Source organism: Schistocerca serialis, chromosome 2, assembly GCF_023864345.2.
Source record: "Schistocerca serialis cubense isolate TAMUIC-IGC-003099 chromosome 2, iqSchSeri2.2, whole genome shotgun sequence".
In the NCBI taxonomy this organism is placed as follows: domain Eukaryota; kingdom Metazoa; phylum Arthropoda; class Insecta; order Orthoptera; family Acrididae; genus Schistocerca; species Schistocerca serialis.
The window spans coordinates 124,449,803-124,461,824 of record NC_064639.1 but is presented as its reverse complement, the minus strand read 5'-3'; the positions used below and the strand labels follow the sequence as shown (position 1 = coordinate 124,461,824).

The following is a 12,022-nucleotide window of genomic DNA, read 5'->3' as shown; positions in this document are numbered from 1 at the left end:
CAATTTTATCTCCAGCAGGATTTTCCTCTCTGAAAAGAACTGTTTTTTTTTATTAAGTCAATTATTATTATTTTCGATACAAGTAGATCTTCATGTATTGTAATCATCGATGGATAGCCATCTACTTGAAAAAAGTTATTTCAGCACTGAGAAACCAGTCAGTATTAAATACGAGTACATCAGGTCACTTGAACTCAAACGAAAAACTTTCTGAGGTTGTACAAGGATATTTTCTGAGTTGTTTGGTATAAGGGACCCATGCTGTCCTGTGGCTCATTACAGAGTAGTAATGCAGTTTATTCGGTTTTTCACGAAAACTACCTTGCTTTCCGTGAAATAGTTGCACAAAGGTGTAAAATCTATAATACGCACTCACCAAAACATATAGTAAAAGAACACAGAGAGAGGTAACAATGCTCAGATAAAGGAAAAATTACTGTGGGGGGGTTTTGTGGCTGCGGGAACAACTACCCTACCGTGGTTGTGCCGCTCTTCCGTTACACTAGGTGAATATCGGCCAATACTTCATCAGTAAACCCATTCATACAGCTGTGTTACACTGTTAACGGGCAACTAATATGTTTTCGCCTTTCGGCAGATGTTTTCAGTGGAATTAAATAAAACCTAATAACAGGGACTAAAATATCAAAAGAAATCCAATTGCTATGTAACGAGTCACCGCCGACAACGAAACCCTCGTATCAACAAACAATAAAGATCCCAGAATAACCTGCGACATTTTGTCGATGGAGTTCTGTATCACTGTCTAAAATCGCATTTGCATAACTTATCGTCAGTATATTGTGTACAGGATGTAAAGTATATACATGCACATATTTTATAAGCGGTATCAGAGTGTTGGCTGTTCTTCCTCTGCATTGAACAGAATTCTCACAAACACGTCACAAACGTTGCGATTTAATGTTTTCTACATTGTCGTAACTGCACCAGTAAGTGGACTACAGTTGTCGGTATAGCTAACCTATTTGGGTCCACGTGTGCGCAATTCAATACCTGACCGGCTGGGAAAATAATCATTAATGAATAAAAATTCTTCCAGTCCATCTGTGGCATGAATCAGCAAACCAGTATTTAATAGTGTTAGTTGAAAAAAGTCTTGCTTGCGATTTTAGTTTTTTTTATTTATCACCTTATTTAGGCATCTTTAGGATGATCTTAATTTGGTTTTTCTTAGGACGATCCTTTAGAGATAGTGGCTTAAAGAATCGTCGAGTACATCAGGCCAACAGCGCCTTCGTTAACAGTAAGTACTTTCTAAATGGACGTGAGAGACTCCTAGACCTGCATAACGCGTACACGTTACAGGAGCAAATAATACACTACTGGCCATTAAAATTGCTACACCAAGAAGAAATAAAGATGATAAATGGGTATTCATTGGACAAATACATTATACTAGAACTGACATGTGATTACATTTTCACGCATTTTGGGTGCATAGATCCTGAGAAATCAGTACCCAGAACAACCACCTCTGGCCGTAATAACGGCCTTGATACGCCTGGGCATTCAGGCAGAGCTTGGATGGCGCGTGCAGTTACAGCTGCCCATGCAGCGTCAACACGATACCACAGTTCATCAAGAGTAGTGACTGGCGTATTGTGACGAGCCAGTTGCTCGGCCACCATTGACCAGACGTTTTCAGTTGGTGAGAGATCTGGAGAATGTGCTGGCCAGGGCAGCAGTCGAACATTTTCTGCATCCAGAAAGGCACGTACAGGACCTGCAACATGCGGTCGTACATTATCCCGCTGAAATTTAGGGTTTCGCAGGGATCGAATGAAGGGAAGAGCTACGGGTCGTAACACATCGGAAATGTAACGTCCACTGTTCAAAGTCCCGTCAATGCGAACAAGAGGTGACTGAGACGCGTAACCAATGGCACCCCATACCATCAGGCCGGGTGATACGCCAGTATGACGATGACGAATACACGCTCCCAATGTGCGTTCACCGCGATGTCGCCAAACACGGATGCGACCACCGTGATGCTGTAAAGAGTACCTGGATTCATCCGACAAAAATTACGTTTTGCCATTGCTGCACCTAGGTTCGTCGTTGAGTACACCATCGCAGGCGCACCTGCCTGTGATGCAGCGTCAAGGGAAACCGTAGCCATGGTCTCCGAGCTGAATGTCCATGCTGCTGCAAACGTCGTCTAACTGTTCGTGCACATGGTTGTTGCCTTGCAAACGTCCCCATCTGTTGACTCAGAGATAGAGACGTGGCTGCACGATCCGTTACAGGCATGCGGATAAGATGCCTGTCATCTCGACTGCTACTGATACGAGGCCGTCGGGATCCAGCACGGCGTTCCGTATTACCCTCCTGAACCCACCGATTCCATATTCTGCTAACAGTCATTGGATCTCGACCAACGCGAGCGGCAATGTCGTGATACGATAAACCGCAATCGCGATAGTCTACAATCCGACCTTTATCAAAGTCGGAGATGTGATGGTTCGCATTTATCCCCCTTACACGAGGCATCACAACAACGTTTCACCAGGCAACTCCGGTCAACTGCTGTTTGTGTACGAGAAATCGGATGGAAACTTTCCTCATGTCAGCACGTTGTGGGTGTCGCCACCGGCGCCAACCTTATGTGAATGCTCTGAAAAGCTAATCATTTGCATATCACAGCATCTTCTTCCTGTGGGTTAACTTCCGCGTTTGTAGCACGTCATCTTCGTGGTGTAGCAATTTTAATGGCCAGTAGTGTAGAATAAGTTGGGGCTTAAGTAGTTAGCATAGTACACCACAGCGTCGTGTGCTAGTACTGACGCCTCTAAAGCATCGTCCTAAGAAATACAAAATTAAGATCAGCCTGAAGATGCCCAAATAAGGTGAAACGCGTAGTTGATAAATAAAAATCTAAAATGGCAACCAAGACTGTTTTCAACTAATACCATTAATGAATAGTTTGCTCCTTCCACATATACTTGGAAGTACTAACTAACCCAAAAACATACCACTCCTAAGAGCTATAAATATTGGTCTGCACTTCAAGTAAATACTGGTGTAATGTTTTTTCAATCCACTGTCCTCTGTCACCACTAAAAATTGAAACGTCCCCTTTGAACAATTATACACGACTGTCCTTAACCTGACACACAATATTTTGTTAGCGCAACGCAATCTGACTTTCAAAAATCCCTACAAAAGAATGGCCCTGACTAACATTAAACTATACCTTTCACAAATCACTTACCTCACAAAAATCTTCGCTGCTCAAGCTACTGCAATACAGCGAGCGCCACTACTGCCAGCTAAATAAAAGATTCAAACTATGGAAGGCACTAACTACTGATAGGGATAGTTAGCAAATGAAAGATATTAGTAGAGAACAAACAATGTATTTACCTTGATATCATCATATATAAATATAGCAGTTCATGACAAATTACAAATCTCCGCCATCTCTCTCCCCACATCCACCACTGCTGGCGGCTCACCTCCAACTGCGCAACGCTACGCGCTGTTCACAGCCAGCTGCCTAACACTACAATGGCGAGTATTACAACAATGCAAAGCAGCCACAGACTGCACACAGCACAGCCAGTGATTTTAATACAGAGGTGGCGTTACCAATAAAAAAACCTAAACAGCCTACTTACAAAATGTCTGCACTTATACCCATTACACCCTCTATATTAAATAATTTTGTGATTAAATTACATCTTCTCACACCGTTGAAGCCTAGTATTTTTTTGTCTGTATGTTTTGTATAAACTTTTGTACTATAATAAACATTTATCGATTAACTGAGATGCTGAGGTTACCTACTGTGTTTCAGCGTATCACTTCCAAAAATATTGCGATAATACACGACAAACAAAGAGATGTCATTCACCAGTTCTTCAAATGTTACAAAATTTTGATTTATTGTTCACCTGGTACACTTAATGCATGCAGCGTGATTCATCTGCTCCTACCGATGTCGTTTTATGCAGCCCGCAATGTTATATGTGGCCATCAAAAACAATGTACGAGATTTCCACATTCTCTCTCTCGCTACGCGCAAGTTATTAGTCCTACAGAAAAGTCCGCAGCTCGTGGTCGTGCGGTAGCATTCTCGCTTCCCACGCCCGGGTTCCCCGGTTCGGTTCCCGGCGGGGTCAGGGATTTTCTCTTCCTCGTGATGACTGGGTGTTGTGTGATGTCCTTAGGTTAGTTAGGTTTAAGTAGTTCTAAGTTCTAGGGGACTGATGACCACGAATGTTAAGTCTCATAGTGCTCAGAGCCTACAGAAAAAATAAACGGGATCTTTTCTGTAAGTAATTTAATGCAGCTTGATTTTGTACTGGGATACGTTTTCGCTGGGCGCTAGGATATTAGTACTACTCAAGAAAACCATACAAAAGTGACCTTCAAACGCACCTTCGACTCCACACTCATCCCTCACCAGTAAGGATTCTTAGTACGTTGTTCGTGGCACTCCCTGCTACCACTGTACAAAAATTTCCGACCACGCGAATTACTCCTATATTCGAACTTTTTTTGTCCGCCCCGATAGCTGAGTGGTCAGCGCGGCGGCCTGTCACGCCAAGGGGCCCAGATTCGATTCCCGGCTGGGTCGGAGATTTTCTCCGCTCAGGGACTGGGTGTTGTCTTCATTATCATTTCATTATCACCAGTGGAAGGCAACAGGAAACCTCCACTGGAATCGCTTCCCTAGACGCTCATGCGGCGGACCTCTGTGACGAGGCTTCCCCCACGACAAGACCTGCCGTAAGGCAGAACACAAAGTTGAAAAACAAAAGTTTGACCTTTTTTGGTCTCAACTGATTAGGCTATTGCGCCGCCAGCATATTTGGCTATTTATTTAACAATATTAATTTAAACGTGCCCCTAAGTGTAATGAAGAGAACAACGACTTTTGTAGACTTACGCTAAATAGAATTACTGTAGCTATTCGATCCAAACTTAACGCTTACTAGCACAGTATTTTCGAAGTCAGAAGGACTAACAAATACAACGATGAAATAGGTCATTTTCTACTGCTAAATTTCATAAAAATTTTATGCAAAATTTACACAAAAGTCAATTTTACAGTTTGTAAGTGCACGAGTAAGCCTGTGGCGTAACAAGGGCAGTCAGTGAAGACCAAAACTGTTCGAATGTGGGAAATAATTCACGCAGTAGAAAATTTTTGCAAAGCGGTAGGAGGGAGTTCCATGAGCAACAAACTACAAATCCTGACCGGTAGCGGCTGAATGTGGGAGCAGAGGTGCGTATGATGGTCACTTTTGTACATTGTCGCTTCTGGCGAAAGCGTATCCCAGTAGAAAATTTAATCATTACATAAAATTTCCTACAAAGACGCCGAGTTCATTTTTCTGCAGACCTAATAGCTTCCCCGTAGTGATCCAGAGTATCAAAAATCTGACGCGTGGTTCTTGAAGGCGAGATATATCACTGCGGGTTGCATAGAAATGACATCGGTAGGGGCAGCTGAATCACGCTGTGCAGATAACAATACGTTACAACAACTGTTATATTACGCTCCAATAAACTGTTTTTTTTTCAAAGTTTTGTATAGCTATGTTCTATAAATTTAAAGTGTTTGTCAGAGTGTCTTTTCGTTTTCTAGCCTCGCCGCTTACATCCCACCACACGACCCCCAATACGCGATGTACTTCGGCAGCAAGACGGCTGTCAGGGTGCTGCTTGATGGACTCAGGAAGGACTTGCTCGCCCGGAACAGCCGCATCCGTGTTGGAGTAAGTCCTCAAACCAGCCTCCAGATCACAAGCTGAAAGGAGAAAGGAGCCCCCTGGCTCTAGTCTCATTTTCGTGGCCACACTTGTTTACCTGCGAGGTTCATTACTCTCTCAGATACTGATCTTCCTGCCGCTTTATTTCCATTTTCCTTCGAAAAGAGGTATAACAATAGTATTCCTCCATTCACCAGGTACTTTCCTCTGTAATAAACATCCTGTTGTTCAGAAACAAACCACCATGTTTTACGCGGTGAATGAAAGAAAACTGGCCCGGAATTTTTTTTGTATAAAGCTGACGTGGAACTGATCCATGTTAACGGATAGGAGAATTTTCCATCACAGAAAATTCTGAAAACCGTGATTTCGATACATCATGTAACACGCCTGCACTTAACACATCTACCTGTTCGCTCTGTCCCGAAAACTTCGCTGTGTCAGTACGTTTAACCTTAGAACACTAAAGGAGGGGAAAAATTGTTAAATTGTTACTAAACCATCGTCAGTTTTACTACTCTATATTTTATTCAAAGTAATTCACAATTTATAGTTTATGCGCTAGTTAATTGCGACTATGACTCTAAGACAAAAAAATCGACGCACCACGAACAAATTATCCAAATTGCTCACAAACTGAATACCGATATTCATACAGTTATCAACGGAAAGTGCAAAATTGTAAACTTTGACAGCTGCTGGATGAATATGTGACGTCGCAGCGCAATTTCACAGCGCAGCTGAGAAGAGAGATATCTATACCAGGACGTAAAATCTTAACGAATTTCATTCCATGTATCAGCTGCACAGACGTGTGAACAATACATACAGATGACAGCATTTGATAGAGGACGTTGCAGTAATCGGCGAAGGGCTCGACATTTGAACAGGAGCGTCGGCATTACTTGACGAATGGATGAATCACGGCCGAACACAGCGTCAAGAAGGAAGCGGTCGACCAGGAGAGACGACAGAACCTGAACTCCGAGCAATCGTCAGAGAGGTACTCAGAGTCCCGGATCCGTCATTGCCATCGATCTGACGTGAAACTTGCGCTTCAGTGGCGGTAAGGGCTCACAGAAAGGAGGCTGAGTTCACGGCGCCCCATGTGCCAGCTGCTTTTATCCTCTGTACGCCAACAGGCCCGTTTGCAGCGGTGTCGGGGCCCATTTGACCTGGAATCTCACTGACTGGAGTACAGTTGGCTTGACTGATGGGTCCCGCTTCGAACGGAGCCCCGACGGCCAGCGGGAATGTGACTGGAGACGGGCAAACTCGTTCATCCTTGGGAAGTAGTTCACTGGTGATCGCTCTTTTTTGGGAACCGTTCATTTTTACTCGTTTACCATTCATTTGTGCTTGGTATACGGTTCTTATGAAAAACTGAAAATTATTAGCCTAGATGACTGAAGATGGAAGGCGCCAAGAGAGGCGCTTGTCTCTGCCCTGGAGTACAGAGTTTTCATTCATAACAGAATTCTCACACGCTTGTAATTTTCGTGATTCTGCAAAACCTCTCGGTTAGAAACTATAGCGTTATGTGGCTGATCGCAGTGAAATAATGTTAAGGTGGCGCACGAAAAACCAGCCTCGAGTACAGACTACTAGCCAATTACGCAGGATTTGTTGACCGCTACGAGCAGAGTAGATAAACATGTAATAATTAGACAGTGAAGAGATAACAAATAAGGCAATGCAAACAACAACCTCGAAACAATAGATGACGATTGGTAGGCGACAATGAGCAGTCTAGTACTGAAATAATATTGTAGAAGTTATAATATTCTCTTTACAAAATGTGACACCAGATAATCGATTATGAAACGCGGACTTCATTCGGTTGCAAGTCGATCTGCCTTCCATAACAATGAACATGCTCTTTTACTTTGGATCAAAAACAGACGGAAAATGGCCACTCGTGCGTGCCGTGCCGACTTCCTTTGCATGTGTAATAAGATAAAAAATCTTGCCTTTTTACAAGTATTTCTTCTGCTGTTTATCGAAGTAGTGAAGTGAGCTGATATGCCGTTTTGTTACCTGAAAAGATGTATTACATACCACGTAATTTGATGTAACTTACGTAATTATAAAATACATTATAATTACCGATACTGGCTGTTGAATAGAATACGAAAAGAACCAGAAGTTCAAAGTTCAAAAAAAGGTTTGAAACAGATTTAGTATGGGCACGCGCAGCGAACGAAACGAACGACTCTATACGTAACTAACTATGAGCAGTCGGCATTGGAACTGCGACGAGTGGCCACGCGAAGACGGGCCCGGCCGAGCGAGACGGAGACAGATGGGAACGGGACCGAGGCTGGAACGAGGCCGGCCGACGTGTAGTTGCGGGAACGGGACCGACCGTTTCCCGCTCCCGGAAACTATAAGCAGAAAGCCACGAACGAAGTGAACTATGAAAGACCGTTCCTTAGAATTCGTTCATCGCTCGTTCCGTTCATCTTGATGAACAATTCCTTTTGGCCCGTTAGTTCACGAACGACCCATATCTACTGGAGACGCCGTGGACAGCGATGGAATACCAGCCTGACTATCGCTCACCATGCGGCCTGACAGCCAGGAGTGTTAGTCTGTGGTGCCATTTCATACCATAGCAGGACCCCTTTGATTGTCATCCGGTGCATCCTTTCAGCACGGGGGTATGACGGCGATATTCTACGCCCCGTTTCGTTGCCATCCATGGCAAGCCATCCTGGGCTTAAATTTCAGCAAGATAACGCCCTGCCGCACACGGGACAGTTTCTGCTGCTTGTCTTCGTGCTTACCAAATTCTGCCTTGGCCAGCAATGTGGCCTGGTCTCTCTCCAATTGAGGACGCTGGGAGCATTATTGGCAGAGCCCGCCAACCAGCTCCGGATTTTGACGATCTAATTCGCCTATTGGGCAGAATTTGGAACTATATCCCTCAAGAGGATATCCAACGGATCTGTCAATCAACACCAAGCCGAATAGCTGGTTTCATATGGACCAGAAGTGGATTAACGCGTTATTGGCTGGCTCAGTTCGTGAAGCTCTTTCTTTTGAATAAATCATCCAATTTTTTTTTTTTTTGAAACTGTAATCATTTATCTGTCTGTATATGTATAACGCATTCGCCGATTTCCGTCCAATTCGGATAGTTCCTTCGTGGTGCGTCGTTTTTTTCCCTTAGGGTGTGAGGTCTCCAATGGTATGTCATGTACAGAATAAGTACAGACTGTGCTATTTTGCACCCTTTACTTACAATACCAGGTCGGCGGGGACCGCGAATTGGTACCAGCTGCAATTGCAAATTTTAGGAGGGTTTAATAATCTAGGGCCAAGTGGGAGAGATAGGAACAGATGGGTGAATGCAACAGAAAATGGTGCTGACAGCAAAACAGCGCATGCCGATCGTTGAGTGTTATGCGAAGCACAATTCCTGTCAAACGATTGCAGAACTGTTTGTGCAAGAGTTGAAGACTGGAAGTGTTTGCACGGAGCTTCAGCAAAAGTCTATAATTCAGAAGTTAACGAAATAATGGCGAGGACGGACCTTGCAGTGAATAAAAACCGTAACTATCTGTAAAGGGTTCCAACATCAAAAACCTTTGCTCCAGACTTTTCTTCGTTCGAACAAAGCCCGGTGAAATCTGAACGCCTTCTATCTGTGCAAGTGGAAATTAAAAGATCGTCTCATTGAAACATTATCAAAACGGACCTGCAGTATTGTCCTTACAGAGATGTACTGTTGCGCATGATTTAAATTGTTCAGACGAAACTTTGAATCTCTTTAAAGTCAGTACCGCCATTAGACTATTGTTTATTTACAGTGTTGCATTTACACTTACAAAATCATGGTTTCGGCTTCAGAGTGCCATTATCAAGTGTTTTAAGCGTTATAAATTGCCTAAGATGGCATACTGCCGTATTAAAATACACTATTAGACATAATGTTTAAGAGCCGATATTTCTGGCAGAGACTACTGCTTTGTTTCATTACTGAGTACACCATCTTGACTGAAGTCTATACGTCTAATAGTGTATTTTAATACGACAGTATGCCATCTTAGGCAATTTATAACACTTAAAACACTTGATAATAGCACTTTGAAGCGGAAATCATGATTATGTAAGTGTAAATGTAACACTGTGAATAAACAACAGTCTAATGGCGGTACTGACTTTACAGAAATATATTATGACTGTGGCCACGCATTATGAAAAAAAAATTATGAAACTTTGCATGTTGAGTGCTCCTCAGATGAGGCTCCTTTATGTCTCTTATTTACAGGCATCCAAGGATGGGACATGGATATCCTCTTGGAAACTGCGCTGTCTGTAGTGTGTTAAGGCTGAGAGAGAGATGAAAAAACAAAAAATGTGCTTGTTGCTTCGAATTCGTGTTCTCTCTACAATCAAAACCTAATTGGCGAACAGCAGCTCAAATGTTCAAATGTGTGTGAACTCCTAAGGGACCAAACTGCTGGCTCATCGATCGCTAGACTGGCACACTACTTAAATTAACCTATTCTAAGGACAACACACACACCCATGCCCGAGGGAGGAGTCGAACCTCTGACGGGAGAGGCCGTGCAATCCGTGACATGGCGCCTCAAACCGCGTGGCCACTCCGTGCGGCGTACAGCAGCTGTTTTGTGCGGTGTTGCGAACTGAGTTGTGTGATATTCGTGTGACTGTTTCTTTCTGTTCAGTATATTTCACTGGCAGAAGAAAGGCGAGGGGGAGGACATCCGAGGATGCGAGCTATGCGAGATATGTACGTGGGCAGCGCGTTGTACTGAGAGGACCGGCTTGTGAATATTGCAACAATGTCAGGGAAAATTTCGAACGAGAGAAAGACACTGATGGGCACTTGCTGCCTCTTATTTCAGTTACAGGTCAGTTACAGACAGTACCGTGGGCACGTTAAAAATTCATAAAACCACTGTCCTGAGAATAGGGAAGAGAAGCTACGAAGTAGAAAAAAATGAAGCTGGACTGTCACTTCCAACCACTCCAGGAAAGAAGAAGCAATTTGAGAATTGTGGGTCTTATAGCGACGATTTTCAGGGATATCCAGTACGAAGTCGTGTTTAATTATTATTCGAGAAAGGCTAGTCCAACTCTCGATAAATTGAAGGCTTCTGCAAGCGGCGACTGTTGTGAGAGCGGTTGTGGAAACGGTTCTGTCTCAGGAATCACTCTCCCAGTTCGCTCCGTGCCACTTTCCCTTGGAATGATGGTGCTGACCTGTCGTCACCGGTACGTACAGCGAAAGAAGATCCAGACTTACTTATTTCCATAATTACGGTCGGTGTCTTGACTCGCTGTTGATATCGGCTGTGGATGCCAGTCGATGATTCGGGTCGTAAGCGGCCTTCAGCCCGTTCAAGGCAGTTGATGCCGCGTTTTCCGTTCCTGGCCGGATCCCATTATAGAGGTTCGCCTTCCGCCGGTGTAGCTCCGGCTTTGGCCGTATCGCGATGTCGGGGCAGTGGGTGAAGGTGGCGCGTGTGTGTACTTAATCACAGATTGACTTGGGAGGTGCTCTGTCCCCACTTGCTCGCAGTCTTTCATCTGCTGAACCGCGATAAAGGTTGCCGTGTAGCCACGTACCACGAAGATCTTGGCCTGCCGTTCACATAAGCCATGTTCAGTCAGCCGAAGTATCAGGAAAGCTGGAGTCCTGATTGTATCCTCTCTCTATTTTTTGCTATTAAAGTGTTTTGATTTTGATGTAAGACGTAGTCGCCGGCCGGGGTGGCCGAGCGGTTCTAGGCGCTTCAGTCTGGAACCGCGAGACCGATACGGTCGCAGGTTCGAATCCTGGCTCGATGGATGTGTGTGATGTCGTTAGGTTAGTTAGGTTTAAGTAGTTCTACTATGTTCTAGGGGACTGATGACCTCAGAAGTTAAGTCCCATAGTGCTCAGAGCCATCTGAAGCATTTAACACGTGGTCGGAATTGCTGGGAAAAAGGTAAAGGATATTTAACACACTGTTAGCGTCGCGTATATTCTGCTCGCTCGTAAATGCGGCTTAAATATACGCCAACGATAATCAAGGTTGCTAAGCAGGCACAAATATTACTAAAATTGGTACAGTTTTGCATGTAATAGTTTAATTACGTTATACAAACTCGCGGTTAGGTCAAAGATAATCAGATGTAGCATGAAACTATTACTGTTGATGGCCGTTCAGTTAATTGTTGCGAAAAGAGAGGCGATTTAACCATCTACGTAGCGTAAGAATTTGTATTCACGATAAATAATTTCATTAATATCACAGTGGCTTCATTTTTGG

The 12,022-nt window shown here is 43.8% G+C and overlaps 1 protein-coding gene across 1 annotated transcript in view; it reads left to right on the top strand.

Moving 5' to 3' along the window:
* Positions 1-12,022, top strand: part of LOC126455458 (dehydrogenase/reductase SDR family member 11-like) — a 115,451-nt gene that overhangs the window by 48,054 nt on the left and 55,375 nt on the right. The window contains exon 4 of the mRNA XM_050091207.1: positions 5,615-5,744. Within this exon, the coding sequence (XP_049947164.1) occupies positions 5,615-5,744 (130 nt within the window). The remainder of the gene's footprint in view (positions 1-5,614; positions 5,745-12,022) is intronic.